The sequence below is a fragment of the Rhamphochromis sp. 'chilingali' genome (genome assembly GCF_963969265.1).
Source record: "Rhamphochromis sp. 'chilingali' genome assembly, chromosome: 17".
NCBI classification, from domain to species: domain Eukaryota; kingdom Metazoa; phylum Chordata; class Actinopteri; order Cichliformes; family Cichlidae; genus Rhamphochromis; species Rhamphochromis sp. 'chilingali'.
The window spans coordinates 28173783-28200379 of NC_137944.1; the positions used below are offsets into that span (position 1 = coordinate 28173783).

Below are 26597 nucleotides of genomic sequence, written 5' to 3' on the forward strand. Positions count from 1 at the left end.
GAGCTCTTGGTATGCACTAGTATCTTACTACGCAAGTAATTAAGTAGTAATAAAAGCAGTCCAGAGCAAATGTTTTCAAAATGTATTTCCAGTTTTCTTTTAAACACGTTAGTATTTTTACAGTGCATTATTCGTGTTTGAGGTATTTCTACATCCATGCAAAAACCATGTAAGTAGTACTCAAACACACCTGCTTCCAGCATTCAGCCTGACGGCTCAAAATAAACTGTTTGTGCACACTGAGTGCAGTGTATACTTGGATACGATAAAGGGCTATGAGCTGTGTGCATCTCTGCACCTGCGCACGAGTGCGGTGTTCATTATTATTGACAGGAAATGGCCTGAAGTCGGTTATCAGTTACTGTCTGAAGTCTCTGCAGAGCACAAATACACACACTTTATAACTGTGTCACTACATCCATGTTTAATCTGTGTCTACACTTCCGGGCCGTCTGTGCTCATAACTTCATATTAGCTCAGCAATGTACAGTCTCTCCGCTTCCTGCCTATATGGTCTAACGTGGGTTTTTTAATTGCTTTATCTCTATAAAACACTTATCTTTAATTAAACGGTGTCCTTGTTGAACTCTGAGTGACATGAGTACAGCACAGTGTATACAGCAGGTGCTCTGAAGGGCCCGTTTCCTGCTACATTTATAGCCAAAAGACAGACGGAGTGCACCTTTAGCCTCTGAGTAAAGATAAACAAAAAGATAATAAGCTTTAACTTTATAACAGTCTGGACCTCCATAGATTACCATTCCACCTGAGCAAATAACTAAAAACAAACAAAACACCTTTTTAGCTATTACTGTATTTAAAGTGTAATGATAAAGAAGTGTTCTTTTTCATCATTAAAATAATAACTTTCATTTTCAAAAGCTGGTCCACAGATCTCAACCAATCCAAAATGGGCTTCCACAGGGCTCCGTCCTTGGCGCACTTATTTTTGCATTTTTCTAATAAGTTATTTCTCCTACTCAATTTTTCAGCATTTTATCCACCTAAAAAAAGACAAAACTTCATTTAAAATACATTATCCTCCTTTGGAGAGTTTTGAAACATTTATCAGAGTTTGTTTTCATAGCTTCTTATTTCTTTGGTTGTGTAGTTCTACTAGTTTGGTTTGCAGACTGTGTTTATATCTAATTGTTTTCATTTTCTCAGATCTTAATCACAATAAGACCTGATTCAGGGGGAAAAATAATAATTACTGTATTTTTAGGAGATAAAACTAATCTACTAAACCAGATTTTTCTTTAGCTCTTATTTAAAGTCCTATTTAAGTTGGTAACGAAATACTATGGTCATTTATGACATCAGTTTATAAAATCAACAGTAACACAGTTAACACACATGACAATACAGAAATTAATTCATATCACTCAAACTCAGCTTTAAATATTTTACCTTAAATAAATTAAACCACTGACACCAACAGGAACTGACTCAGTCTCACAGTGGAACAACATTTCCTGGCTTTTCATTTTGTCCATATCTTTTGTATAAAATAAATACGTTCAGAATTTCTCTAGAACTTTCAAGAAGGTTCCGCTTTCTTGTATTTTTCAGTTTCTGGTTTCTGTTGAGGACGGTGTTGAGTCTCTTCACACCGCAGGATGTGCAGCTTTGCTGTGATGTTCCTGAAGCAGTGCTTTAACATGCTTCTAACGGCTGACGAGGACAAGTAGAAGATAAATGGATCCAGGCAGGCATTTAAGGTGCTGGAAAGCAACGCCACAGTCCTCCACTCCTGATTCTCCTTATTGACAAAGCCTACCACATGGGAGATGTTGTAAGGACCAAAACAGACGCAGAATACGATCAGTGTGCCAAGAGCCAGACCAATGCATCGCAGCCTCCGCCGCCTGCTGATATTTGGGAGACGGGACAGGATAAGGATTAGGTTGACGTAGCAGAAGCAGCAGATGATGAAGGGGATGCAGAAGAGGACGAGGAAGAGCTCGAGGCGGAACGGCAGCAGGATTGCAAGCTCTTTGTCGGAGAAATTCAGGTAGCAGCTAGGTGGAGGTGTGGCGGGAGTGCTGCCATTGGTGTGTCTCCACTGGAGGTAAGGCATGATGTAGACGACGATGAGGTTCAGAGACGTTAGCAACCAGAACATGACACAGGCCAACAAAGCATAACGAGGCCGCCGATGGAGGGAATGCCTGATGGGGTGGGCGACCCCTAGGTAACGCTCCACACTCACGGCGGTGAGCAGCAGGGTGCTGTTGTAGATGGTGACATAGAAGAGAAACCCAGTGAAGGGACAGAGGGAGTAGGGCAGCAACCACTCCATGTCATCAAAGGCCTCCTTCATTTTAAAAGGCAGCAAAGCCAGGAAAATCAGGTCGGAGATGGTCAGGTTGAGGAGGAGGATGTCTATCGGGGTTGGCTTGCAATACACCTTGCGGCAGAAGGTACCAAATGCCAGGATGTTGGCGGGAACTCCCATGAGGAAGGTGATAATGTAGACAGAAAGCAACAGATTGTATGCCATGGTGTCTTCTTAGGGACACACTCTCACAGACACTGCAGGGAGGAAGAAAGCAAGTTGTGATCAAGTAGCACCAAAGACTCAGAAACAGCTCATACTTACATTTTTCTTAACTTTACATCAGAAAGAAAGAAAGCTTAATAGAAAAACAGCTAATATATTTCATCTGCCATAGAGATGTGAATGTTTATATAACTCCATGCATCAATATTAATAAGTCAGTTTATCTTGTTTGCAAAGGAAACCAGTTCTTGTCTTTTGCATTTGTTTGTTTGTTTGTTTTTTAAGCTAAAATGTTTAAAAAATACACAAAAGAAGGTTTTTCAGAAAGTCATCAGCCTGCTCTTTCCTTGCCACTACCAGGTAAAGGCACTGAACTTTGGCTTTAAACACAGAACAAATCAAGCAGCGGTCACAACAGCACATTATCTTCTCTAAAGCTTCACACGCTCTTTGACATCAGATTCAAACATTTGCAAATAATAATTTCCGTAAAAGAAAAGAAAAAAATCCACAGTGGAATATTCTAACACATCAGTTGATTGCTACCTTACCATCTAGAAAACATTTGAATTTAAAGATGCACAAATTTGTTTTTTCTTATTTAAAAGTAGAACTTCAGAATTAGTGTGGTGTATGAAGTGTCAAAGTTTTTTCTGGGAAACAAAAAAAAAGGAACTGGAGCAACTGGTGAGCTCTCTGCTACAGAGGAATAAAATACTTTTTATTCTTCTTTGCAATCAGAAAGAAACTCCCCCAAACTTTCTAACCACACAGACTTTTAAAGCTGACTGTTAAAAAGTAACAAACATCTGAGTCCATTTGGCTCAGATTTACCTGCAACATCTTATTGTCAAAGAAATGGAGAAAGTGGGACAAAATTTCTGCATATAAAGACATCCAGAAATAAAATACGCCCCGTCCGAAGTTAGCTGGAGATAAACTCACCTCACTCAGGCTTTGAAATCCAGCCTCTCCATCACAGAGTGCTCTGTAGTGCTGCAGCTCTCTTCACCTCTTGGAAACAGACTGTTTGATCACATCACAAGACTGCCCCTAATATTGTCATCCTTCTGCGCCTACAGTCTCTCCTTCGCCAGCGGAAATTTAATAAACTTCTGGACATTTCGTTCTCACCATTCTCCAAACATCATCTCCCAGCAACCGCTGAGAAGCTCGGCGCAGCGTAGGTGGAAATGATTAATCAGAACTTCTCGTGTAAAAGGCCAAGGCACAAACAAAGAGAGGAGGAAGATTGTTTCCTCTCTCTGCTCTGCTGCGACCAGAGAAGAGAATTTACCTTTTTTTAAAAAGCAAATTTTTTTTTTCTATATCAACACATTTTGGCAAAATGCTGCAGTTTTGCAGAGGAAGCTACACTTTCCTTTTCTTCTTTTTTTCGTTGTCGGATCCCACAAAAAGATCTGTAAGTGCATTAAACTACAAGATACCTAATTTTGAAATCCAAGTCAAAATAAAAAAGAAGCCGTAAAAGTGCTTCTTTTTGAGCCACCCCTGATTTCTTTAAGTTTTCTTCAAGTTTTATCTTTCAAAGTTTTTCTTTCAGTCCAGTCCTTGTGCCTAACCATTTTCAGAGGGAGGAGTGTTTAGTTTATTTGTGTTTTGTTCTCTTGTTTTCTTTTAACACTGACCTATGAGTCATTCAAGCAGAAGAAGGCACCAAATTCAGGAGATGAACCAGTGTTGTGTTTACACAACTAGTTTTTAATTGTTTCACTAGGGAGCGCTGATCCATTTACTCTTTGCCAAACCCCCATCAGAAATAGTCTCAGCTCTTAGGCTGCCAGTCTTAAAGGAGGGAAAAGGGGAGAAAAAGCACAGGTGTGCCAAATTACACAACAACTGGTCTGAAAATCAGTTGAAGCAAGTGCGATAGAGTGATGAATCCAAATTTTGTACATCGTATTTCCATTTTATGGCACGATGACTGTCCAAACTCACAACTGTTATCCCAGCTGCTTTTGTGACAAGTAAAAGCAAGCAAACATTTACTGAACCATCCATTTACAAATACATGATTAAGATAAAGCAGCACTATTTCAACAAGGTCTTTTCCAGATTTAGTCTGTTGTCATTACTCTCACAGGGGCTTTAGTGAGAGGACCCCAAAACAGAGAGGAGCAGTTCCAATAAACAAAAGCTAGCCATTTAAAAGTCCAATAAACAAAATAGTAGAGTCCAAGTAGAAGTCTAAAAGCAAGACAAATAAAATCCACACAAGAACACATACACAGCAGAACAGCAGACAACTCTACAAAGGATGGGGGGAGGACTATTTATACACAGACTGCTAATCAGAGGAGTGGAAATATCAGGAAAGAAATGAGACATATTTCAGGGTAATCATGCAGGAAGAAGGGGCACAAGAGATAAACACTATCAAAACAAAGCAGGGGATCAATAAGAGCTGCACTGAAATAAGGACAAACATATAACATGCATGAACATAACAGAAGAGGTGACACAGAGAGGTATATAATGAGTCCACAAACACACTGAAGACCCATGATGCTCTGGAATAAATGATAAACAAACCCTGAACCATCAATAAAACTACAAACCAAACAGAGAACAGGGATTAACTGTGGGGTCTGTGACAATTACATGTACATTAAAAAACATGTACAGACTCCAGTAATGACGATGGAATTGAATTCTTAATGAAGCAACTTGGGATACAACAAATTTCGATCTGATCTGATAACGTTGGAGTTAATTAATGATTTTTCAGCAATCCAGTGAGGTGGGCCAGTTTTGGGCCACGTTTAACACCTGGAGTGTAGCAGAACCAGCTCTGCTTGCAATGTAAAATATAATAAGGTGGGTTTATTAAAAATAATGAAAAATATTTTTTTCTAAAAATATGAAGAGCCTTGTTACTGTTGCCTAACATGAAGCTTGTCAGTCACATTCCTGATTGCATTTCACTTATAACTTCAGCAAAGTTAAAAACAAAAATATGAAACGCATATAATACATGAACAACGGCTGTAAGCTGGTTACACTTTTTAAAATGTTTCTAAATCCTCACTTTTCTATTCATTTCCAGATTTACCTGAAAGTATGACTTTGAGTCATTTTTGATGTCATATACGGCACCAAAAATTCAATAATAGGGATTAAATAAACATGATAAAGACACAGATGGTTTGGTTTACCTGACGTGATGTGATCAGTCTGCTGCCCACTTAGTCCTTCAGCTCCGCTGTGCTCTAACACTGGGTGTGTTTGTGTCTCAACCCCTCCCACCAGCCTCTCTTTTTATATCACTTCAGAGCACATCAAATCTCTAAACAACAAGGATTTATGTGCAGGACAGCGTCAGATGACCCCAGTCTGATGTGCATAAGTGGAAGCTGAACATTATAGGCACATTAAGACCAGATGTGTTTATCATGCGGTGGCTCGTATACAGTAGCGCTGAACGCGAGCCAAGAGTCCGAGTGTTTATTTGGAAATTTTCCACTAAAACCTTTGCATGCAGGTTATCCAAGAGGAACACAGAAGCTTATCAACACGTGTGTTTTAATTGTGTTTTAGTCTGTATGTTATAATTTTTTATTTTTACTTTGCATTGTTTGTATTTATTTATTTTACTTAATACATATTGGTTGGAAGTCTGTTAATTTATTATTTTTTATTTATTAAACACAAAAGTACAGCATAATTTATAACTGAGATATGTATGTATTACATATCTCTTTATTTAAGTATTATCATATGTGTGTAGTGTATTTACTTAAACAGTCTATGTTCTTTTAGCATGCTATAACAAAACAGGTGTTTCCTGAGACCCAAGCTATTGTTTAGGAAGGATCTTTAATTTCTACTAGCTATTTGGGATTAGTGTTACCTGATTGGTGTAACTCTAAGCATCTTTTTTGAACGTTAATAACATTAGTAATTTTTAATGTCCTCATATGAAGACAACGGGTTTATTTACAGCATCAGACAATAAAGTCACCAAAGTATAGCACACTTTAGCCACAGCTGCCCTGAGGCTAAAGTGTAGCTTGCCTCCACCAGTGTGTGAATGTGAGAGTGAATGAATAGTGGAATTGTAAAAGTGCTTTGAGGGTCTCGAAAAGCGCTATATGAATGCAATCCATTATTATTATTATTATTATTATTACTTTATTGACCAGGAGGAAGTATAAGGTTCAGGATGAGGACACAGGGTCTCACAAAGGTGACAAACTAAAGAGAAAACTTGACCCTAACACTGTTCTGCTGTGAGGAGTGTAGTTATCCCATTAGAGGGATATGTGTCCTGTGATGAAACATATCTATTATAATGGGAATCTTTATTCAATCATTATATTTTTACAAAGTTGTTTTGCTCTTTTTAAGACGTCTTCATTAGTCAGTCTGTCAGTGCACGATGACTCACATCTCTGCTGAACTGATGGTGTTCATAGGTTTCTTGTTTAATATCCATACTTACATGAGGACAGGTATTGTAGGCATCTAGGACTTTCTTTGTTTTCTTAAAGCGAAATGGACTACGATCACTACAAGAGTCTGCCCCCGGATACACTTTACAAGCTTTCACTGAAGGCAATGTCATCTATTTCCAATGATATAGTGATTTTGCTTTATCTGTCCAATAAGATGCTGACCGCTTTTATTTCTTGATCCAAGACTTACCTCTCATCTCCAACTTGTGGGGACTAATAGTCACTTATTGGGAAAAAGGCATATTCTGTCCTCAAAAAGATATCTAAACATGTACACACACACAGGTGTAACTAATAACATTAAAGATTTGTTTCATGTTGCCGTGCTGATAATTCTGCCACTGAAAATCAAGGCAGCTGTGTTGTGATTAGCTTCACCTGTGAGAAATGTCTTATAATACTGAACACTTTCCAAAACATGACAGATTTTAAAGTGAGCTTTTACAGCTTGAGACACCAGATGGAGCCATTTAAAATCAGCCGATAAACATTCCTCATGAAATCTGAAATAAAATGTTTAAACATACACAGTGTGCCTGGTCAAAAACAATGATTTCACATACTATCCACACATCATTTTAATCCAAAACAAGGATGTTACAAGAATCAGCAAAACATTACATGTGACACAGCAGTACCTTACAGCTGTATTCAGTCTGCAAAATAGGCTTTTACATCATCTCTTTTCTTTAGAAACATTTGGTCTAAACAGGTCGTTAACGCCTGACGACACAAAGCTTTGAAGAAGTCAGTCAGCTCTGAATTAACAGACTTCATGTAGCTGGACAGTCAGTGTGGAGGAGGTTTACTGGGTCTGTTTGCAGAGGTTACTGGTACATGAAGAGTGGTCATATCAGACTAAATGTTTTTGCACCATTTCTTCTTTTGAATTTGTTGCACAGTCTCCTTGTGACACTCTCAGGTCATCTAAGCCCCAGGTTTGCTCCCCTCAGATGGGACAGTTGGTGGTCTAACTTTTGAAGCTTCACTGACGGCTTTACACCGGTACCGAGAACCCCCCCTGTGGCTGAACTGGCTTTGCCGTCCACAGATTCTTCCCAAGATGCCTCTTGACATGACTGGAGATAGCATCAGCATGACCACAGGGTCCAGGAATACGTTACAGGTGCTCGTCAGCATAGCGTACGTCCTCCACTTCACGTTCTCCCCCATCACAAACCCCACGACGTGTGAGGCGTTGTAGGGTGCGTAGCAAACCACAAACACAGCGAGCGTGGACAGCGCAACAGCCAGCACTCTTCTTTTTCCCATGGGGGACAATTTCGAGCGCCACACCAGCGTGACGCAGCGCATCGTGCAAAAAGTTGACACAATCAGAGGCAAAAGAAACAGGGTGATGGCCATCTCCAGGCGGAGTGGCAGCAGCACGGCCAGCTGGGACGCACTAAAAACTTCATAGCAAACTGAGGAGTTATTACCTGTGGAAACAAAAAACCCCCCTTCTTCGACCATCACGCCAGGGCTGAGGTGTAGCACCACCAACAGCCACAAGACAGCGCTGATGATGCAGGAGTTACGAGCACAGCGCCATCTCTTGTAGACAATCGGGAATGCTATGCTGAAGTAACGACCCGCTGTTACAGCAGTGATGAACAGACAGCTGCCATACAGGGACGAGAAGAGGAAGAAGTTGTAGACAAGACACACGGGAGCAGGCAGCCTCCAGTCCTGAAGCAAAGTCTCCAGAGTCTTGACAGGCAGCCAGACTAACAGCCCCAAGTTGGCCAGACACAAGTTGAGGGCGTAGACCACGTTGGGTGTGGCACCATGTTTACGAGCCTTGCGCATGTACACAAAGAAGACGAGCAGGTTGGCAGGAAGGCCGAGCAGAAAGGTCAAGATGTAGATGATGAGAGCAATGCAGTCCTTGACAGCCAGCTGCATCTCTTCAGATGAGTTCACTAAACTGGTAGCACCGCCTCCAGTTTACCATGACATAGTTTGAAGGTTGAAGAAAAGTCCTGCCTGGAAATATGCACACTGCTGACCTTTTGTCCTCTCCGTTTATCTACAACGTCTTTAAAACAGCAAAGTCTCCGTTTGGAATGTTTTCCGAGGCGGTAAAGTGGCTGCAGAAGAGCCGGGTTTCTCTCGCCATCATGTGCACAAGCAGGTCTGAGGCACAGAGACAGGTGATGCCAAAAAAAAAAAAGAGGTGGTGGCCACAAATGGGAGGATGTGTATGGGCACACAGGGGGACGAGGTTCATACGACATCATGACAGAGATGCAGATAACAAGACGTACTCACCCATGCAGAAGCTAGGGGACATTTAGCCGGCACCAGGCCACCTTAATTGCCTTCTCAGTGAAGGGCAACAGACAGTTAGCATCTGGGCCCTTAAGTGAAATGATTCAGAATAATTCAACCTGTCAGGAAGCACATGCCCATCCTCTTAAATTCAAGGCTGTGTAAATGAACTGGAGGGCCAGGCAGTAAAGTCATAAATGTGCTGAAAACCGATGGTTAGTGCGAGCAGAGGATGGGTTGGGCTTTGGGAAATGGTGATTTGTTTGTGACATGAAGGCACTTTGAACAGTTTTATGGTGGACGGTGTTTTCCTTATTGTGGGTGTTCTGTGTGTGCATGTGGGAAAGTGTGTTAGGCGAGGTGGGTGTGTCATGCGGGAGGCTGCTGGTGAAGAAAATGGAGCAGAAAATTCACTCGACAATTTTTTTTTTCTAAGAATGGAGCTGCCGCCATTCAAAACACAGCTATTAGGTGTTTGATCAGTCTATTGATCCAGTCTTTAAAACCAACGTCTACAGCGTCCAGTCTTCGGATATTTGATCTGAATGTTTGCAATGAACTGACGACACTTTTCCTGTATTGTTAAATGAACGTGACAGTAGCACAGCTTTTATTTACCAGTCTGATTTTGTTTTTCCTTTCAGGCCGTTTCTGTTTGCACTGTCTTGCGTCATTTTCTCCGGTAGCGCTTCCATTTCTGTTATTGGTATTAATGCAGCACCATTACCTATTCGAATGCTCACTATGTTGTAGTTGTGTTGCCAAAATTAACTGCTTGACAAATTTAAAATACTTCAGTTATGCTCTGATGTTTTTCTGAGATATTTCCTGGAAAGAACAGCTTAAAATGGTTCCAATTATTGGGAAAACAGGGGCATCACAGATCATGTCTACATTAAGAAATGGGAAATTTAACACAGCTGTGCAAAAATGGAGAGTTAAGCACTGAAAAGCTAACCAGTAAACAGTTTATCTGTGTTTAAAATGAACCTTTCTTTCACAGAAAGAACTATTTCTGTGTAATTTGCACCTGGTGCAGTAATCGTGTCCTAGAAAGTAACTTCTTTTTTGTCTCACATGGGAGGGTTTTTTGGTTTTTTAGTGTTATTTTCATACAATTTTTTCTCTTATCTGAGCACATCTTACTCACCAAACATCTGTTAAAAACAGCTCACCCGAGATCATCTGGTGACTCATAAAAAGTCAGTGAATGACACAAACACATCCATCTGAAGACTTTACTACAGCGCCGGGTGAGGTTTATTATTTTAGGCAGGCTGTTTACCAGGTTATTTTATCAGAGTCAAAGTTCCCCTCATTATTGCAGCTTTTAAGCTGCCAGCAGCGTCAGTTGATCAAACAGTGTGGCAAAACTAAACAAAGCCATTAAAGCATAAAAGAACCAAACAGACATGAAAACGTGCACTTTCATGTGTGAATTTTGGATAATTATATGATGCCGGATATAGTTTGAAGAGTGAATTTTTATTTTACTCAAAAGACTGTTTAATCCACAATTTAGAGATGATAAATCAATCATTTCTTGCTGGATTATGATACACAAAAATGCAAATTAACTACACAAAACAGAGGTCAGGATAATAATTTTACAAGAGGAGAAAAGTTGCAGCTGGAGTAAGTTTGTTTTTTTTCTTCGGGACTACTTTGTGAAGCGAACTGTGCCCAGACTTTTACTGAGAGTGTGAGTAGATTTTTGTGTGTCCATTGCTTGTTTATGACTGCAGGGTTAAACAAATTAAACTTAAAATAACTATTCAATTTTTTTCCCTCAAAAACATTCAGACCATCTTCTCACTGAGCCAGCAGATGCAGGTTGCTCCTCCCACTGGAGTTTGCCAGCGGGACCACGAGCGCCGAGTTTTTATTGTCGGTGCTGGAGGTTGCTGTGAGGCGAGCGCGGGTGTTCAGGCTTCGTTGTTCCAGAGACAGAGCTTCCTGTTTTCTGGAAAGATCCTGCAGCATGCGGGAGTGATGCAGCTTCATTTTCTGCAGAGAGTGCCTGAGAGAGGATTACAGCAGCGAGCAGGGATGAATATCAGCTCCGGTGGCATGCATGCTCGAGAAGTTCTTCTGAATTTGGTTTTATGGTTTATCATTACTTTAAAACATCACAAATCCATAAAATGTATTTCTCTTTATATTCAAGATTGTAAGAGTGACAGATATATTTTTATAGTCCTATGTTATTTCAGCGGTAACTCTATAACTTGTCTGTTTCTCTTCCATTAGATTGTTTATACACTTCCCAATCTAATATTCTATATTATATATAGAATACATATTCTATAATTGGACCTAATATTTATTTAACTGGACAAGCTTGAGATGTGATGATGCCACACATAGTATGATTTCAATAAGATCTCATATTGGTGATGGGAGAGTCAGACCCTTCTGTCTCCAGCACATCCCTCTGATTCTCAAGGTCTGGACATTGTCATCTTGGAATTTACCTGTGCCATCAGGGAAGAAATTGGTGGAAAAATAGTAAGCTGACCTAATTTTTCGGGCATTTAACGTCATTCAGTTACAACCTGCTGAACTGAAGCAACCTCCAGTCATAACACTTCCTTTACAGGGTTATGCAGTAGGCACCAGGCTTGATGAGTGCATCACTTCATCCACCTCTATTCTTACCCTGATGCTTCAACACTCCCAAACAGGGTTGAGAGTATATTACACAAACACATATATGTTTTGTGTAATATATACAATACTTATATATTATTATTATTGTTAATACTACTTAGTTTGGCCACACAAATAAAAATGAAGACTCACTGAGCTTCAGAGAGCTTCTGCTTCAGAGCTGCGATCGTGGCCTCCAGTTGCTGGACTTCATTAACGAGGCCGTGCTGCACCTGCAAACCATCACGATAAAAGGAGAAAAGACTTCTAATGCAATCAGGGACACATCTGCTGCTATATAACTGATATATACCTCGTCTCTGCACAGGTCCACGTTAGGCCTGTTGGTCCTGGTCTCCAGTCTGGTGTGAGCAAGCTTCAGGTTGGCTGTCTTCGCCTGCAGATCTGCATCCAGCCCGTGGATGTCAATTTCCATTTCTGCCATTTCCTCCTCAGTCTACAGACGGATGTACAGGCAGTGGGAACATGCGATGACAAACTATACTCCCTCACCCTGCTGCTAACAGCTATTATTTATAAGATCTTACAGTTTTTATTTGCCACTCCAGCTCATGTCGGGCCTGCTCTTCAAGGTGATTACGTTTGCGGAGAGCAAACTCTGTGGCTCTGCGTTGAGTCTCCAACTCATTCTGCAGCTACGAAATAAAAAGAAAGAAAGAAATTAACAGCAAATATGCCCCACCTACACTAAGCAAGATTAGTGGACAATATAAGAAAACCAAAATAAAAATAAATTAATCAAATTAAAGAAATCCTTTAACCATCTGCAGCGCCCCCGGGTGTTCAAACACCGACATGTGAAACAATGTTCTTATTAACATGTAAGTAAAACCTTTATCCCATAGATTAAAACTGCCTAGAATATCAATGATTTTTAAATTAAATGTGACATCAGAAGATTTTTTTTAACAAAATAAAAATATAATACACACATTTAATACACAAAGCGCATCTTTGTGATTAATAAATGTGGTAACTACATATCTCCTCTTTAATTTAAGCTTTTAAACATGGATCTATGATGTGTGCATAAAAAGCTTTTAATCATTAAATAAACATTTGTCAAATCTGGAGAACACAGACTGAGCACAGAGAGAGGGTTGCACCAATATTTGTGCACAGTTTAATGAATATTAAAGTCATTAGGTGGTTATCATTTTTTAATTTTTTTTAATTAAATAAAATACTTGAATAGTACTTGGTCGTATAATAAGTCATATTCAAGAACTCCTACTAGTTGCAAACCACCTACCTGTGCTCGGGTGAGGTTCATATCCTCCCTTATTTGCTGGGAAACCTGCATCGCCTCATGGGCACGAGCCACATTATGCTGGCTGAACTGGACCCACTCCTGGGGGGTGGAGGAGCTACACCAAAGACAGCAGTTATAACAGTAGTAGCTGCTATGAATGATACGGTTTAAATAGACAGCGGTAACCAAGCATCACAAAAATGCATAATACACAATATTACAGTGACACTCAGTAGTTATGGTTTTTGTGTGTAAAAGAACAAATTTTGTATATAAATTTCATGTAAAAAAGTATATATTACAAAAGCTTTATGAAAAGTTCTAACACCTTGTTGTGATTTGGCTCTATGTAACTGAAGTTGAATTGAATTTCCATAGTTTAGCAAATGAGGAGTAATATTCAACCAATCTTTTAATTATGATAATAATTATATCATACACTAGCATTTTATGATCTGCATACTTCATATTTCATGCACACCCTCATCTGAAGATTACCCTGATGGTATGCGAGTCGGGTTGGTCTTTAGGGAGATGTGGGGCGATTTTATCGTAAGTGACAGACAGGACATGTCAATATCCAGAGCATCCATCTTGTTCTGGAGATCAGCAGTCAGCTGGTGCCGCACCTCCTGCAGAATGCTTAGCAACCAGGAAAAAGGGAGGAGCTTAGAAGTTGGCTAAAGTCAACATGCATTTTCAGCAGTGGAAAACAGAAACGTACCATAGCTGCTCAAAGGCCCTGCTAGTGTGCTGCTGCAGAACTTGCTGCACTCTTTCAATCAGCTCCACCTCTTTCTTCAGCTGTTCGTCCACGGGGTCCGTTACCAGCTCGTGCCCTTGCCGTCCCTCCCTCAGTGTCAGGCATTCAGTGGTGACCTCCAGAGGAACAGCAGTGGCAGCCAAAGCTTGCTCGGTGTGCTCTTTGGACTGACACCAGCGTGAAGCCCACATAAATGAAAGTTATCTCAGAGACCAGGAGTAAAGATTTTATGAGCACTTGACAAAGAAACACCTAGATGTTTCTTTAAGTATGACACATGTGCACATGTACAAAATGGACAAAGGCACCTCTCAGTCATACTGGGGCCATCTTGGATTTTGAAATCAAAGATTAGCAAGAGGCAAGCTGACATTTCCACTATAGGGCACAGTCTACTCAGGCTCTGCACATCCCAATTTATTGTCTCCAAACGAGAGCTTCATTTACAAAATGCAAATCAGGCTGTGTTAAACAAGACTTTAAACCAGGGACTGAGATCTTAAACATATTAGGAACATGTTTGCTGAGTTATTAAACCAAATAAAGAGTCAGGAGATTTTATCACATCCAGATGGTGTCACCACCTGCTGGTCATTAGAAAGAAAACAGGTTTAAGGCACTGAAATCTTGGCTTTACTTTTTAGACAAAGAAGTATATCAGCTACCGTATTTCCGTGTTTCTTATACAGTCTACAGATTCAACCTCTGCTTTTAAAAAGTCTGAATAAATCACCAGTGTCAGAGTCTCCATCTCTTCATCTACTTTCTGAGCACAAGTTTCCAACACTTCCTTCCACCGAGCAACATCCCAAACACGGTCACTCAGCCTACGACACGTATCAGTCTCATCCCAGCGTGTCTATGGAGAAAAGGTGCTTTATTAACAACGTGTGGAGAAAGAAAGGACATTGTTGGATGGTCCAGTGGACAGTGTCCTTTGAGCTCTGCCAACAAAACAAGACCCCACCTTAAAGTTAGTCTCGTTGCGTAGTGTCCTCCCTTCCTGTCTGATGACATTCGAAATGTGTCGTTCGTGTTGAGCTGTGGCAGACAGCTGCTGATTGTTGCTGGTCCACTCTGACACACTGCGGTGCAGGCCAGGCTTTGCATTTAGTGAAGGCATCATATTTCTGCTGAAACAAGGCCCAGATTCACTGGATCTTTCACGTACAGCTAAATGTGGGGGATCTTTTTCTATGTCTCTGTGAAGATCAAACACCAACACATATATTACCAGTGCAAAGGTACTACCAGAAAAAAGTGCAGTTATGAGTAGCAATTACAAACTGATATTATTACAAAATAATGGCATTATATCCCCTGAAAAATCTGAACGATCATAAAAACTCATCAAAATTTTGCTCTTTATTTTGAATGTTTCCATTTTATTAAATATCACAATAGTAATTTGCTTTGATCCAAGGTAAATATTGCATTGTTTGTTACTCTGTTTTGTGTCAGTGACTATATTGCAGTTAATCAACTACTTTAGATTTTATGACTCTATCAAAACTGCACACAATAAACCCAATAGTGTATTAATTATATAAGTGCGCCATCTGGAGCGTTAGTTATAATATCATTATGAAATGCTGACAAAGTAAACTGATAGATGTTATTACAATATATATTTGAATGAGTGTGCTTTGTGTTAATAAACCATACTTACAAACAAACCATCCCTGTGTATTTAATAACACTAAATGCAGATTTGAGATTTAACGGGCTGCCAGAAACAGAAACATTAATAAAACATCAGTGATAAAAGCACGAAAATAAACAGATACTACACTGTGTAAATACTCCTTTCAAAGTTACATCACCTCTTAGCAACTGCAAAAACATGTAAGAATATCAAGGACCTTTTTAATTTAATTATTATAAATAATTTGGATTGTGCAATCAAAATAATTCAGGCCAGGCAGGAAGAAAAGAGGAAGACAACAGAGAAGATTCATGGGTGGAGTAAAGGAGGACATGCAGAGGGTTGGTGTGACAGAGGAGGATATTAGGGAGTTGATGAGATGGACACAGATGATCTACTGCTAAAGGGAGCAGCTGAAAGAACAAGATGACACACCTTTGTGAAATATTAGGAATTAAGTAATTATTGGAGTCTAAAAGGCTACACCACCACGTACAATTTTTTCTTTTATGGTTGTAATTTTATTGTTATTCTCAAACAGGTCTCTCTTGTAAATGAGACATTGAGTCTCAGTGGGACTACCTGTATAAATAAAGGATAGATTAAAAATATAAGAAAATAAATTATTATTATTTAAAGCGGGAAAACATGCAAAAAATATAAATAAATCAAAGTACAAACTACCTTTGCAATTCTTTTTCCAAATAACATTTTAGCAAAAAGTAGAAACAAGTTCAAAGGAAGATCATATTTGACTTTTTATTATGTACGTGCATGAATAAAGGATCAAAAATGAACCAAAACTTTCTACCAGCTGTCTCCCCGATTTATCTGTAATTAACTGATTTTATGTTTCAGGTACATGGGCCAGACGTGGCCGTCAAAAAGGCCAGGTGGGTCTGGTACCAGGTAGTTTCTTGAGCACTGTACGAGTTATTAATGAACGAGTACAGCATTAAACGCAATAGAGCGGAATCAGAAAATGCAACAAGATAAAAACAGTCAAGTAGGCTAAAATAGCCAAAATGTGGAACGAAGTGCTGCCCTTGATTAAATGTACTTCAATGTTCGAAAATACCAACATTGACCAGCTCATTTGAATATTTATTGTTTTCCCCCTCTGAATCTGGATACCCCCTTTTATGTTTTCTAGATCTAAATCTGAAAAATATTGTAATGTTTAAATTTAGCTGAAATGTTTCGTCACTTCGATCTTACTCACCGGAATTCTGGATCCTTCTGAGCTGAGCTGGTTTTTCCGGGGTTTGTTATCCGTGGCGACCGTCTCTAGGCAACAAGTACACACAACTTGCGCCTAAAAGGCTTTAATAATTAAAATACCTTCATTACGTTTAGTTTTGAGTCAGATTACCAGGAAATAATCATCAGGGAACACGAGCAACTTAAATCCACTTTGCCTAAATGACAGCCGGGGAAATTTCCTTTTAGACTTGTAGAAGCAGACTTAAGTTTAATAGACTTATTCTGCTTCGGGAAAGAGAAAAGGCTCAGTACTTATCTAAACACAATCGGATAAATCCGCATAATTTATTTCAAATGTACTACTGTGGTAGTAGCACCAAACTGACACCTTTACACACCCTTCCTGTCGCATAACTATGAAGGATAAAAAGCTAAAATAGTAAAGCTAAATATTAAAGTTATGATGTAATATGAATAAAAATAATCAAATTATCTGAATAATGTGACCAATTTGAGATCATAGCGTAGCAAAACTGAAAAAAAAAAATAGGGTCATATAACACTTTGAAGGTTGGAAATATATTAAAGAAAACAATTCAAAAAATTTTATTTACATATTTTTGGGGAGGGAAAGCATCTGTGTATCTATACATATATGCATGTGTAAGTATCTACATGTGTATAAATATATATACACACACATCTTTTTTATTTATTCTGTTTATTATTAAAGCTGGACTATTTTGACAAGCACCGATTTCTGTTGTGATCTATTATATTGTAGTTAAAATCTAACAAAAACAAAAAACAAAAAAAAACAACCAAAATATTGTACCAGAAGTTTCATTCCAGCCCCAAAACGCTTTTCCTCGTAACCTCGATAATAAACACCACTCGGGTATAAACACTCATTTATTGTAGTATCAGAATTAGTCATGCCAGTGGTTATATTTCCATGCTGTGGTGACTTTCAGTGTAGACAAAAAAAAAAAAAAAAAAAAATCTAGTTAGGTATAATCATCATCATCATCATCATCATCATCATAACTCGTATCCCCTCCCTGACCATGGCTGTTTTATGGTCATGAATCAGCAGCAATGGTTCCCAAGGTGTAAATAGTAATATAGGGAAAATAAAAAGTCACCAAAACGCAGCAGGACCGGTGGGCCAAAACCGAGGCCGGTCTCCAACCAGGACCTCACACCTGTATTCCAGTGACCTATTAAGCAGATACACAACCAAACCATGGTTTAATGCCCGACAGAAAATCATCTCAGTGTTACTTTATCTGTACATTGCACCTAACGGGGGACACATATGAGCTCTAAATTCTTTATATAAGGACGTCATTGAACGTGGGAACCGCTTGCCAGTGCATAATCCCAATTACCTGAGCTATGTTAACACCTATATTCTCCAGTAGGCATCTATTAAGGCCTTACACTAAAAAGAAAAACCTCCATGCCCGTGATGTCAAAGCCACTCCCACTTTGACTCTACAGAAATTATAGTTTTGAATTCACTGACGATGGACGATGTGTGTGAGCTCCGTCTGGTGTGTGGAGTACCAGTGTCGAGAGGAAGAAATTTAAAATAAACAAAAAAAATCCACTGACAGTAAAAGTATTCTTAGTAACAGTGCTGAGCAGGATCAAAACAACTGATTTGCTCATTATTTGTTCATTTCTGGAGATGATTTCAGCTTCTGTTTTTTTAAACTTCTGTGTACACATTGTTTAAAGACTAATAAATTAAAACAAAATGGGACCATTTAGTAGCTTCAAACAAAGCATGTCCAAAAAATAAAATAAACAAACCCAAAGGAAAAAGTTTGTGTGATGATAAAAACGTAAAGACGCTAAAAATAAACTTTGTGTGGCAGGTTCATAATTTAAAGTAAAAAGAAGAGTTTGGCGGCAGCGTGGCGGTGGAGTGCAGAGGTCGATTTCCTTGAAGCAGAAGTGAGAGGTTCAGTTAGCTACTCAGTTAACGGATTTCAGAGCGTTCAAGCTTTTCATGGAGCTGCAGGAGGAGGAGACGTGTTCACTTTGCAGTCCTTCGGTGTTCTTCGTGAGCCTTTTGCGTGTTTCTCTGGTCCAATTTCAGACAGAAATTGTCTCCTGTTATTTCTTCTTTTCTTTTTTTTTTGCTCCTCTCCTGGTGTCGTTCAGCTGTGTGGGAGGACGCGACTCTGTGTTTGTGATCCTGCACTTGTCCAGTCCACAGTCACTGAGGTGTTGCATCTCCGTTGACTTCTATACCGTGCTGCTGCAGCTGTGCTCGAAGCAGTGCGTTGTCATTCTTTAATTCCTCAATCTGAAAACGTAAGACAGAGTATTTAATTTCATTCATCCTTGATCCTTCAAAGACTTTTTTATTAAAATGCCCCTAACTCTCTTGATTCATGCCACGTTTATGGTGTTTTAGGTGCAAACAGGAGAGCGGCGGTGCTTTTCTCTCTCACATTCATGTAAGTGTTATTTTCTATGCCCAATTTTAACCTAATGGTCACAATCGAATGCATGAACTGGAAACAAATCCGTGTTCTGTATCTTGCCCAACATGCAGGCCGGAGGAGCCAGGACTGAACCACCGCTTTTCTGTTGCCCCCGCTTTGGTGTTGAGGCAAAGAAAGTGGAACCTCAGTACTCTACCTCCACTATTAGTCAGAAATAACAGACAAAACTCATATTGAGCAGAATTTAATTCAGCTTATTGGTGCAGTCCTCTGCAGTGTTTATTTTCTGTCATGTTACAGTGCGCTCACAACGTTCAGACTGATCGAGACACTCGAGTTCAACGTTTTTCTCTACTCTTGGCACTGCACCGCTTTGTCTGTGAGGACCCAAAGCCCCCTCCACCTATGTTTGCAAAGGGTAGCAAATCAAAATATGAGATGTGTGCACAATGATGGGAAGTTAACCTGTTGTCTAAGCAGCTCGTTGTCCATCTCGACTCGCTCCACCTCTTTGTAACTGTCCTGCAGCCGCTGGTTATTCTGACGCAACTCGCGGATGTAGTCGCACGCTTTGGACAGGATGCCTCCTTTACTCTGAGGAACAAACAAATAATATAATATTTTTCTTTCTAGTCTTTCATTCCCACTGTGAGCTGACTTTTCTCCAGCGGCTGACACACTTTGAAATTCCTTCCATATAAACACTTTGTTACCTGCTGAGCTAAAAATAAAATAAATAAAGTAAACACTGTCACACGCCCCTGGCTGTAGTAAAGCCTGGTGAAGGCATGAATGAAGTCAAAGAACAGGGTGAACAGGAAGTGAATGAAGGCCTGACAGAGGCAAATTTAAAAAGATCAGTGACATGAAACAGCTGCTTTCAGACTAAATGAAGTCACGTTACATACTGAGCTAATCTAACTAGCAAGAGCTTCTGTAACCATCTGTCAGCACTTACACGGTCATGCAAAATATACACGAGTTTTCAGTGAACGTCAGAGGGTTTTTTTAATACAACGCTCACCGCTCCGGTTCTGCTGTCGATGCTGCAGTCAGGAATGATTTTTGACAGCGTGACAATCCAGTTATTAATCTTGTCTCTTCTTCTTCTCTCCACTGTAAAGAAAATAAAAAGGATGCTCAGTTTTAGCTCTCGCAAGCTGTGGTTTCACACACCGATCAGCCCCAACATTAAAACCACCGACTGGTGACGTCAACAACACTGAACATCTGCTGGGAAACCTCAGCTCCTGCCACGCAGATCTTACTTTGATATGTGCTACCCTTCTTGTTACATGCACGATAAGTGAAACTGTTTCTGTTCTTCTTCTGTTGCTCTTCTTTTTCCAGGTATAAAGCCTCTGCCTATTGGCCCATTCAAAGTTAATCGGTACATGTCTATTGGCTGATCTGAGCACATGAGGCCAATCACTCGCCAGTGATCGTTACAAAAGCGCAGCTCCCTCGCCAGCTGTGCCTGCTCTAATCCTTAAGTGACATTCTGGTCCAGACTCCATACCAGTTGGTGGCGGTAATGCACCAATTCGTTTGCCAACCGTCAATAAAAAAAAAAGGAAAGGAAATAGAAGAAGAAGCTTCGCCTGCTTCCGACTCTCAGTGACCTTTGTGTTTGGTAGTTTCTGTGTGTGAACAGCAGCAGACTCCCACAGCACGACATTACACCATCCCATGCAACAAAAACTGCTCAGAAACCACATGAGGGACACCAGAAGAACCCAAAGAGTGTATTCCCAGAACACAGAGGCTCTACACAAGAGCCCACATAAGATTCATTTAATGTTGTGGCTAACCTGTGGAGATACACACGAGCTGGAAAAAAAAATGCTGCTGGAAATGTGCACTTTGACATGTTACTGCCATTCATGTCTGTGATTAAAGAGCAATTAAAATAAAATCGCTTTCAAACTTTCATTTAAGTTTAGATCCTTCCTTCACTATTCAAATTAAATCTGGTCTTTCCTTAGGAACTTGAAGTTAAAAAGGAGTGATAGATGTGACAGCCCTGAAATATCCGTAACCTTGGCGATCACGCACCTTCATTGTGCTGTGCTCTTCGCCTCTCATCCCTGGGCGCCCGTGGACCATCTACTTTCCTGTAAAGGCACAAAGAAAAAACACAACAATTGTAAATTAACATTGAAAAAAAAAATGCTAAGACACCACACTGAATGCTGATGTGCCAAAACTGTGACCCAAAAGTCTGTTAACAACAAAAAGTATTGATATAAAGGAAAGCATGTTAACCAAAACCCATCTGGTTTTAGTAGAAAATTATCTTTATTTAGGTTTAATGAGCTGTAAAGAACCCCACAAATATACCAACTGCTAGAGTCTGTGTTAACTAGACTTTCACCTCCGAAGAACAGACCCAGATCCTTTAAGTCCTCTGAAGGGCACGCTCTTTGAGCTCAACCCTTTGAAGGATTCAGGCTCTAACCCCCCCCCTCAAAAAAAAAACATGAGTATGGTTTGCTGTTGCCCTCTCTGAAGGAGAATCAGTGACAAACTAAACACCAAAGCTCAGTGGTTCCCACACACTTATTACCTGGGAGGGCTGCCCAAGTATAGTAATGGGCCCTTATTATAGTTAGCCTTTCATTTTAGCATTTTTTGCAGTTAATCTTATCCTCCTCACTTTTATTTTGAAAGTCTCATCACCGCTACACCACTAGTCCTGCGTTAGCAGTGGCTAGTAGGTGGCTCGCAGGCGTGTGCTGCTCATTAGTCATTCAGATGAAGATGTCCTTCAGTGGCTCAATGTAGTCCAACCTCACCATCACAGACTGAAACTGCAAAGAGGTGGAAAACTGGGTCTGAAATCTAAATCTGTGGGAAACACTGATGCCTGAACTAAACCTGCAGCTATTAACCAAAGCCACAGGCAGACCAAAATCCAGTTTAATCCTCGTATCTTAAGCAGCCACCAAACGTCTGATTCTACGACACATGATGGGGGCAGGGTGGGGGGCGTAAGTGAAAGTTCTTCTCACCAGTCTGAACTGCCATGCTGCAACATCTCGCTTTCACCAAGGTCTCTGGGGATGGCAGGTAAGTAGGACATAGTATGTTGGATGTTTTAAATGATTTAAATGATGGTTTTTCTTTTTTTTTAGTATATATTTATTGTTTTACACACAATGACAAGACGGATCACGCCAAGAAGGAAAGCAAGAGGCAGAGTACACCCAGTCCAGTGCAGATTGGGAGGAAAAAGGTGAGATGTCGGCCAAACAGATGTGCAGAGGGATTATGGTGATTTGGTCATTCTGAGATTTTTTGGGAAGTAGCATCAATGTGCGACGAAGCTTTAAGTTGTACTCACGCAGTGTAGGTGTGTGTGCGTGGCGCTATGGTACGTTGGGTCGCCGTCTGCAGCACCTCAGGTGGGCTCATCATCACGTAGAACTGACCTGGATTTGACGAAACACCACGAGGCGTTAGATCGACAACACGAGCCTGTTTTATTTGACGGTTAAAGAAGTGCTTCTCACCTCCCGCTTGTGTAATTGTTGGGTCGGCGGTGGCCTGCACCGACACGGCCGTGGCTGTTCCATCGCTGACTGTGGCTGCAGGGAAATAAGCGAAACGTGTCTCTCCTCCCACCGTCTCCCCGCCAGGACTTCCCCCGTTGCTGAAAGGATTCTGGATGACGGCCTGCAAAGTCGGAGACAGAAAGTTTGTACAGCTGGAATCATCTCAAATACAAATTCGATTACTTTTGCCACTGGAAAACCAAAATGCTGAAATACAGTTTTCAGAATAAGAGCTCCTTAACTCCTTAACCCATGTTTGATATACAGACTGACTCTGTGTCATCCGGTCACGTCCTTGTCATGCACTTTTTCACAGACTGTGTTTTTAAAATGTCACAGGTGTTCATGGTAAAAGCCAAAAATAAATCTTAAAATAGGGTCACTACCCAAACGTTTCCAGACCGAACCATATACACTTCTCTAAATAATTACAGCCCGTGTGAAATTTCACGTAGAAGAGGTTGACGTCATGGTGATCCAATCCCCTATTTGCATGCCCCTCAGCCTTCCTGTCAGCCACGAGCTGATAGATTAGTCAGATAAGGAAGCGGGTGTATCTGTGGCTTCCTGTACAGACTGATGGCTGCTGCGTCTTGACTGCAGTCTGTTTTTATTTCTAGAGCCTTTTGTGCATCCTGATCATCTTGCAGGGTTAACTGACCTGCGCTACTGCCTGAGGGGCTCCAGCAAATGCTGCAGTGGAGACGACGCTGACGGCTCCCGTCCCATCAGCTGCCGCTTCTAGTTGGTCATCTGTCACCTGAACCACGCGATAGGTCACCTGCAGACAGAGGAGGGCATGAAGTCAGTGACCATTATGGGGGTGTTTGAAATTTGTTTTTGGTACGAGTCGACCTCACACAAGCCTGGTGATGCACATTCATCGAGTAGCCGTCACGCAGACGTTTCATCTTATCGTTCATCTTATCATATCACAATATGTATTCTGAAGATGACAGCAATGATCCAATCACAGCGCTGCTGGGACAGCCACCATCACTGTTCACAGCCTCTCATAAACTCTCTGATCAGAAACTCTTTGTTACCATATTTCGTGAGTTTTTTTGGTTCTGAAACTTCTCAAGTTCACTTTCAAATATTTGGGTCAAAATTTTAAAAAATAGATTTTGTTCAAAGGTGTCAGTGACCGTCTGGAGTGAAAACAACAGTCGTTGCTAATTTTGCATGTGCTTATCAATCAAGTCAATTACACTTTCACCCCACAGACCAACAGTGACACCCACGTTCAATGACCTCAGGCGGCGTGACGCCCGGATTTCGATTCGATCGCTGCCAAAGTTGAATCTGTGGCTACAGCCTTGCTTTTAAAGAAACATAACTGGGATAGAAAGAAAATAAGATCCACAATAAATATGTCAACTGAAGAAAAAAAAAATCACTGACAGAGCAACTATATCACAACTGCCCACTCTCCACATATTTATTACTAAGGTCTGTCTGGCTTTGTTGTAAAGATATCCTCACATCCTTTGTGTAAAACTATGACGCCTGATCCCAGGATACTAAAATCTGTTGTCACAGCTCAGAACAGGAGTAAATTTTTCACCAACAGTAGACACACGCTCCTGCTGCTGATGGACTGCTACCTTTAGAAATATGGCTCTGTGTCTTGCTGTTGTGTCCGTCTCCCTTGTATAAGACTGTTATACTCCCACTGTGAAATTCTGGGCTGATCTACAGATTTTTCATGTTTAAAATAACAATTTGTCTGATAGCTGACGCCAAAGAGTTTTTTACATTTTTCTCCTTTGGTTGAGGTAAACAAATAATTCTTCCTTATATAAAAATGAGCTGACATCCTTTGAAAGTTTTTCAGCTCCTGATCAACAGATCCTGAACATTGAACCAGGGCACAACTGCTGCTATCAGTTACCGTGGTTACCAGTATCTGAAGCTCTATTGTTGCATTCCAACTAGAAAATATCTGAATGGCAAATCAGCAACAGAGGAAATGCTGCCTGCAGCTCACCTGTCCGCCACTGTTGTCTGTACGAAATTGGTACTGCACATTGTGGTCAGCAAATGCAGTCTGAGGGACACCGGTGATGGTCACTGCAGTCTGCTCGTCCGTCCCCACAGCTTCCCCTGCAACACACACACCACCACGTTTCAGACCTCGAACACTAAACAAGCGCAGGGCCGTGTAACGCAGGTGCACGCCTTTTGGCTTAACAGCAAGCCTGTTTTGTTTTTCTGCATGGGCAAAAATCTGCCACTGTCCAAACAGGTTTTGGCCTCGTCTGAACTATTGACATGTTACTTTCCAAGTGGAGCTTCGTGTACTCACAGTACTCATGTCCTCACTACCATAAAATTCATTTTTAGTCACTAAATGCCAAGAAATAACAAAAAAATATCCACTGTTTTGTTGAATTAACTATATCCAACTCAATCTTCCTTGTGTGGAGAGTCCAAAAAATGCATTCTGAACCTGGAAAAACTCTATAAAGTCTCACTTTTAAGTGTGTTTTGTTTCAGTCGTGTGGATTACAAGAACAGATGCTCCTACCTTCCTGTAGCTGCACCACCTCCTCTGTTTCCTGTTTGTCGTGACTAAAAACAAAAACAGAGCAGAGCTGAGTCAATTTCAAGTATTTCTCTGAAATAAGATCATTAACGTTTTCTGAACAAAAACCCAGCTCTCCTGAACCAACTGAGGAAATACGGCGCCCCCGGGTGGTTATATAAGGGAATAATCATTAAGATATAAATAAAATGAAACATTACTGGCGTCTAAGACTTAAAATCAGTTCATCTGCACTTAAAGGGGGAAATGAGAATTATTTAAGACCTAGAAGTCTAGTCTAACTGCTCTGACCAGTTGCGCATGGAAAGGCAAACTTCACAAATATACATAATACTCCAAACAACGCCCTAATGTAGTTGGATTTAAGAGTTTGAAACCTTAGAGATGCTGCATCAGTTACAGTAGCAGTGAAGTGCGTTTACTTGTTAGCCTAAAAACAGTCACAAACTGCAGCTGTGCACTTGTTTTTATTGTGCATTGGATAAAACAAGCGCACAGATTTGGAAACGGGCGCACAGCTAATGTGTGCAGAAATCCTCTGAGAAAAGTGCGCAGACAGTGCGGGACAACACGAAACAAATATTAAAAGTACACTGAGAAGGCAGGTTATTAACTGCACTGCGCTGCAGGGAGCAGGGGGAAAACAGAGGGGTTTATAGGCCGTGGTGGAGCCATGTCTGAGCAGGAAGCGGGCAGCAGCTTCTCACCTCGCCGAGCTGTCCAGACTTTGCTCCAGCATATCCATGAAGCTTTTGCGGGTGTAAAACGCCGATATTCAACGACACCGAATTACGGAGATGGAAGCGCTGATCACGGGGACAAACACACGGGTCATGTGAGGAAGACAGTCCAGGACACGTGAGGCGCCGACCGGGCAAGGAGCTAAAATGGAGGCCGCTGAGGAGCAGGACGGAGCTGTCTGCGTCTGTGCGGAAAAGTAGAAAAAAACAGAAAAAAAAGAGTCCGGGTGTTTCCGCAGCGGTGCCGAGGCGGTGGAGGGAGGCTGAGTCCTGGATTATGATCGTTATTGTGTTATAAATTCGGATCTGAATGCACGGATTGAGGCTGGTTTGCGGTTAAATTGGTTTCTTTATGTCCTCCGTGTCCTCTGTTTGCGCACAGCTGCTGTTTGTCCGCGCAAAGCGGCTGCGACATGCGCTCCAGAAGACACGGAGTGGATTAGTTTGTTCGTTTTTTGACAGAAGGAAATGCGTCTTTTTTGCTCTAAATGTCGCTTTGTCTTTGTAAGATTTG

General features: G+C 40.7%; 4 protein-coding genes across 7 annotated transcripts; all 4 read right to left on the minus strand.

The window, feature by feature from the left end:
* Nucleotides 1-1540: 1540 nt before the first annotated feature.
* On the minus strand, nt 1541-2503 carry LOC308384874 (free fatty acid receptor 3-like; the record flags this gene model as incomplete). The annotated part of the gene is made up of 1 exon (XM_080863509.1): nt 1541-2503. The coding sequence occupies one exon, from the start codon at nt 2501-2503 to the stop codon at nt 1541-1543; it is 963 nt and encodes a 320-aa protein (XP_080719635.1).
* Nucleotides 2504-7657: 5154 nt separating this feature from the next.
* On the minus strand, nt 7658-10287 carry LOC308384690 (free fatty acid receptor 3). Its single transcript, XM_080863261.1, has one exon. The coding sequence runs from the start codon at nt 8881-8883 to the stop codon at nt 7906-7908; it is 978 nt and encodes a 325-aa protein (XP_080719387.1). The 5' UTR covers nt 8884-10287; the 3' UTR covers nt 7658-7905.
* Nucleotides 10288-10740: 453 nt separating this feature from the next.
* Nucleotides 10741-16855, minus strand: tekt2 (tektin 2 (testicular)). 3 transcript variants are annotated; one of them, XM_080863258.1, is made up of 10 exons: nt 16802-16855; nt 14902-15136; nt 14668-14793; nt 13896-14101; nt 13670-13813; nt 13172-13286; nt 12447-12554; nt 12212-12355; nt 12052-12131; nt 10741-11269 (listed from the first exon to the last, which is right to left on the minus strand). In XM_080863258.1, exons 2-10 carry the CDS (start codon nt 15058-15060, stop codon nt 11062-11064), a joined length of 1290 nt encoding a protein of 429 aa, XP_080719384.1. In that variant the 5' UTR covers nt 15061-15136; nt 16802-16855; the 3' UTR covers nt 10741-11061. The 3 variants fall into 3 exon arrangements, with proteins under 3 accessions (XP_080719384.1, XP_080719385.1, XP_080719386.1); XM_080863259.1 differs by having other exon boundaries at nt 14902-15064; nt 16802-16850; XM_080863260.1 differs by lacking the exon at nt 10741-11269 and adding an exon at nt 11302-11723.
* Nucleotides 16856-18052: 1197 nt separating this feature from the next.
* usf2 (upstream transcription factor 2, c-fos interacting) lies at nt 18053-26476 on the minus strand. Of its 2 annotated transcripts, XM_080863645.1 has the most exons (11): nt 26051-26476; nt 25326-25369; nt 24786-24901; nt 23457-23576; nt 22754-22916; nt 22585-22672; nt 22253-22297; nt 21297-21355; nt 20266-20357; nt 19707-19835; nt 18053-19099 (listed from the first exon to the last, which is right to left on the minus strand). In XM_080863645.1, exons 1-11 carry the CDS (start codon nt 26086-26088, stop codon nt 19010-19012), a joined length of 984 nt encoding a protein of 327 aa, XP_080719771.1. In that variant the 5' UTR covers nt 26089-26476; the 3' UTR covers nt 18053-19009. The 2 variants fall into 2 exon arrangements, with proteins under 2 accessions (XP_080719771.1, XP_080719772.1); XM_080863646.1 differs by lacking the exon at nt 22253-22297 and having other exon boundaries at nt 26051-26474.
* Between the last annotated feature and the right edge of the window lie 121 nt (nt 26477-26597).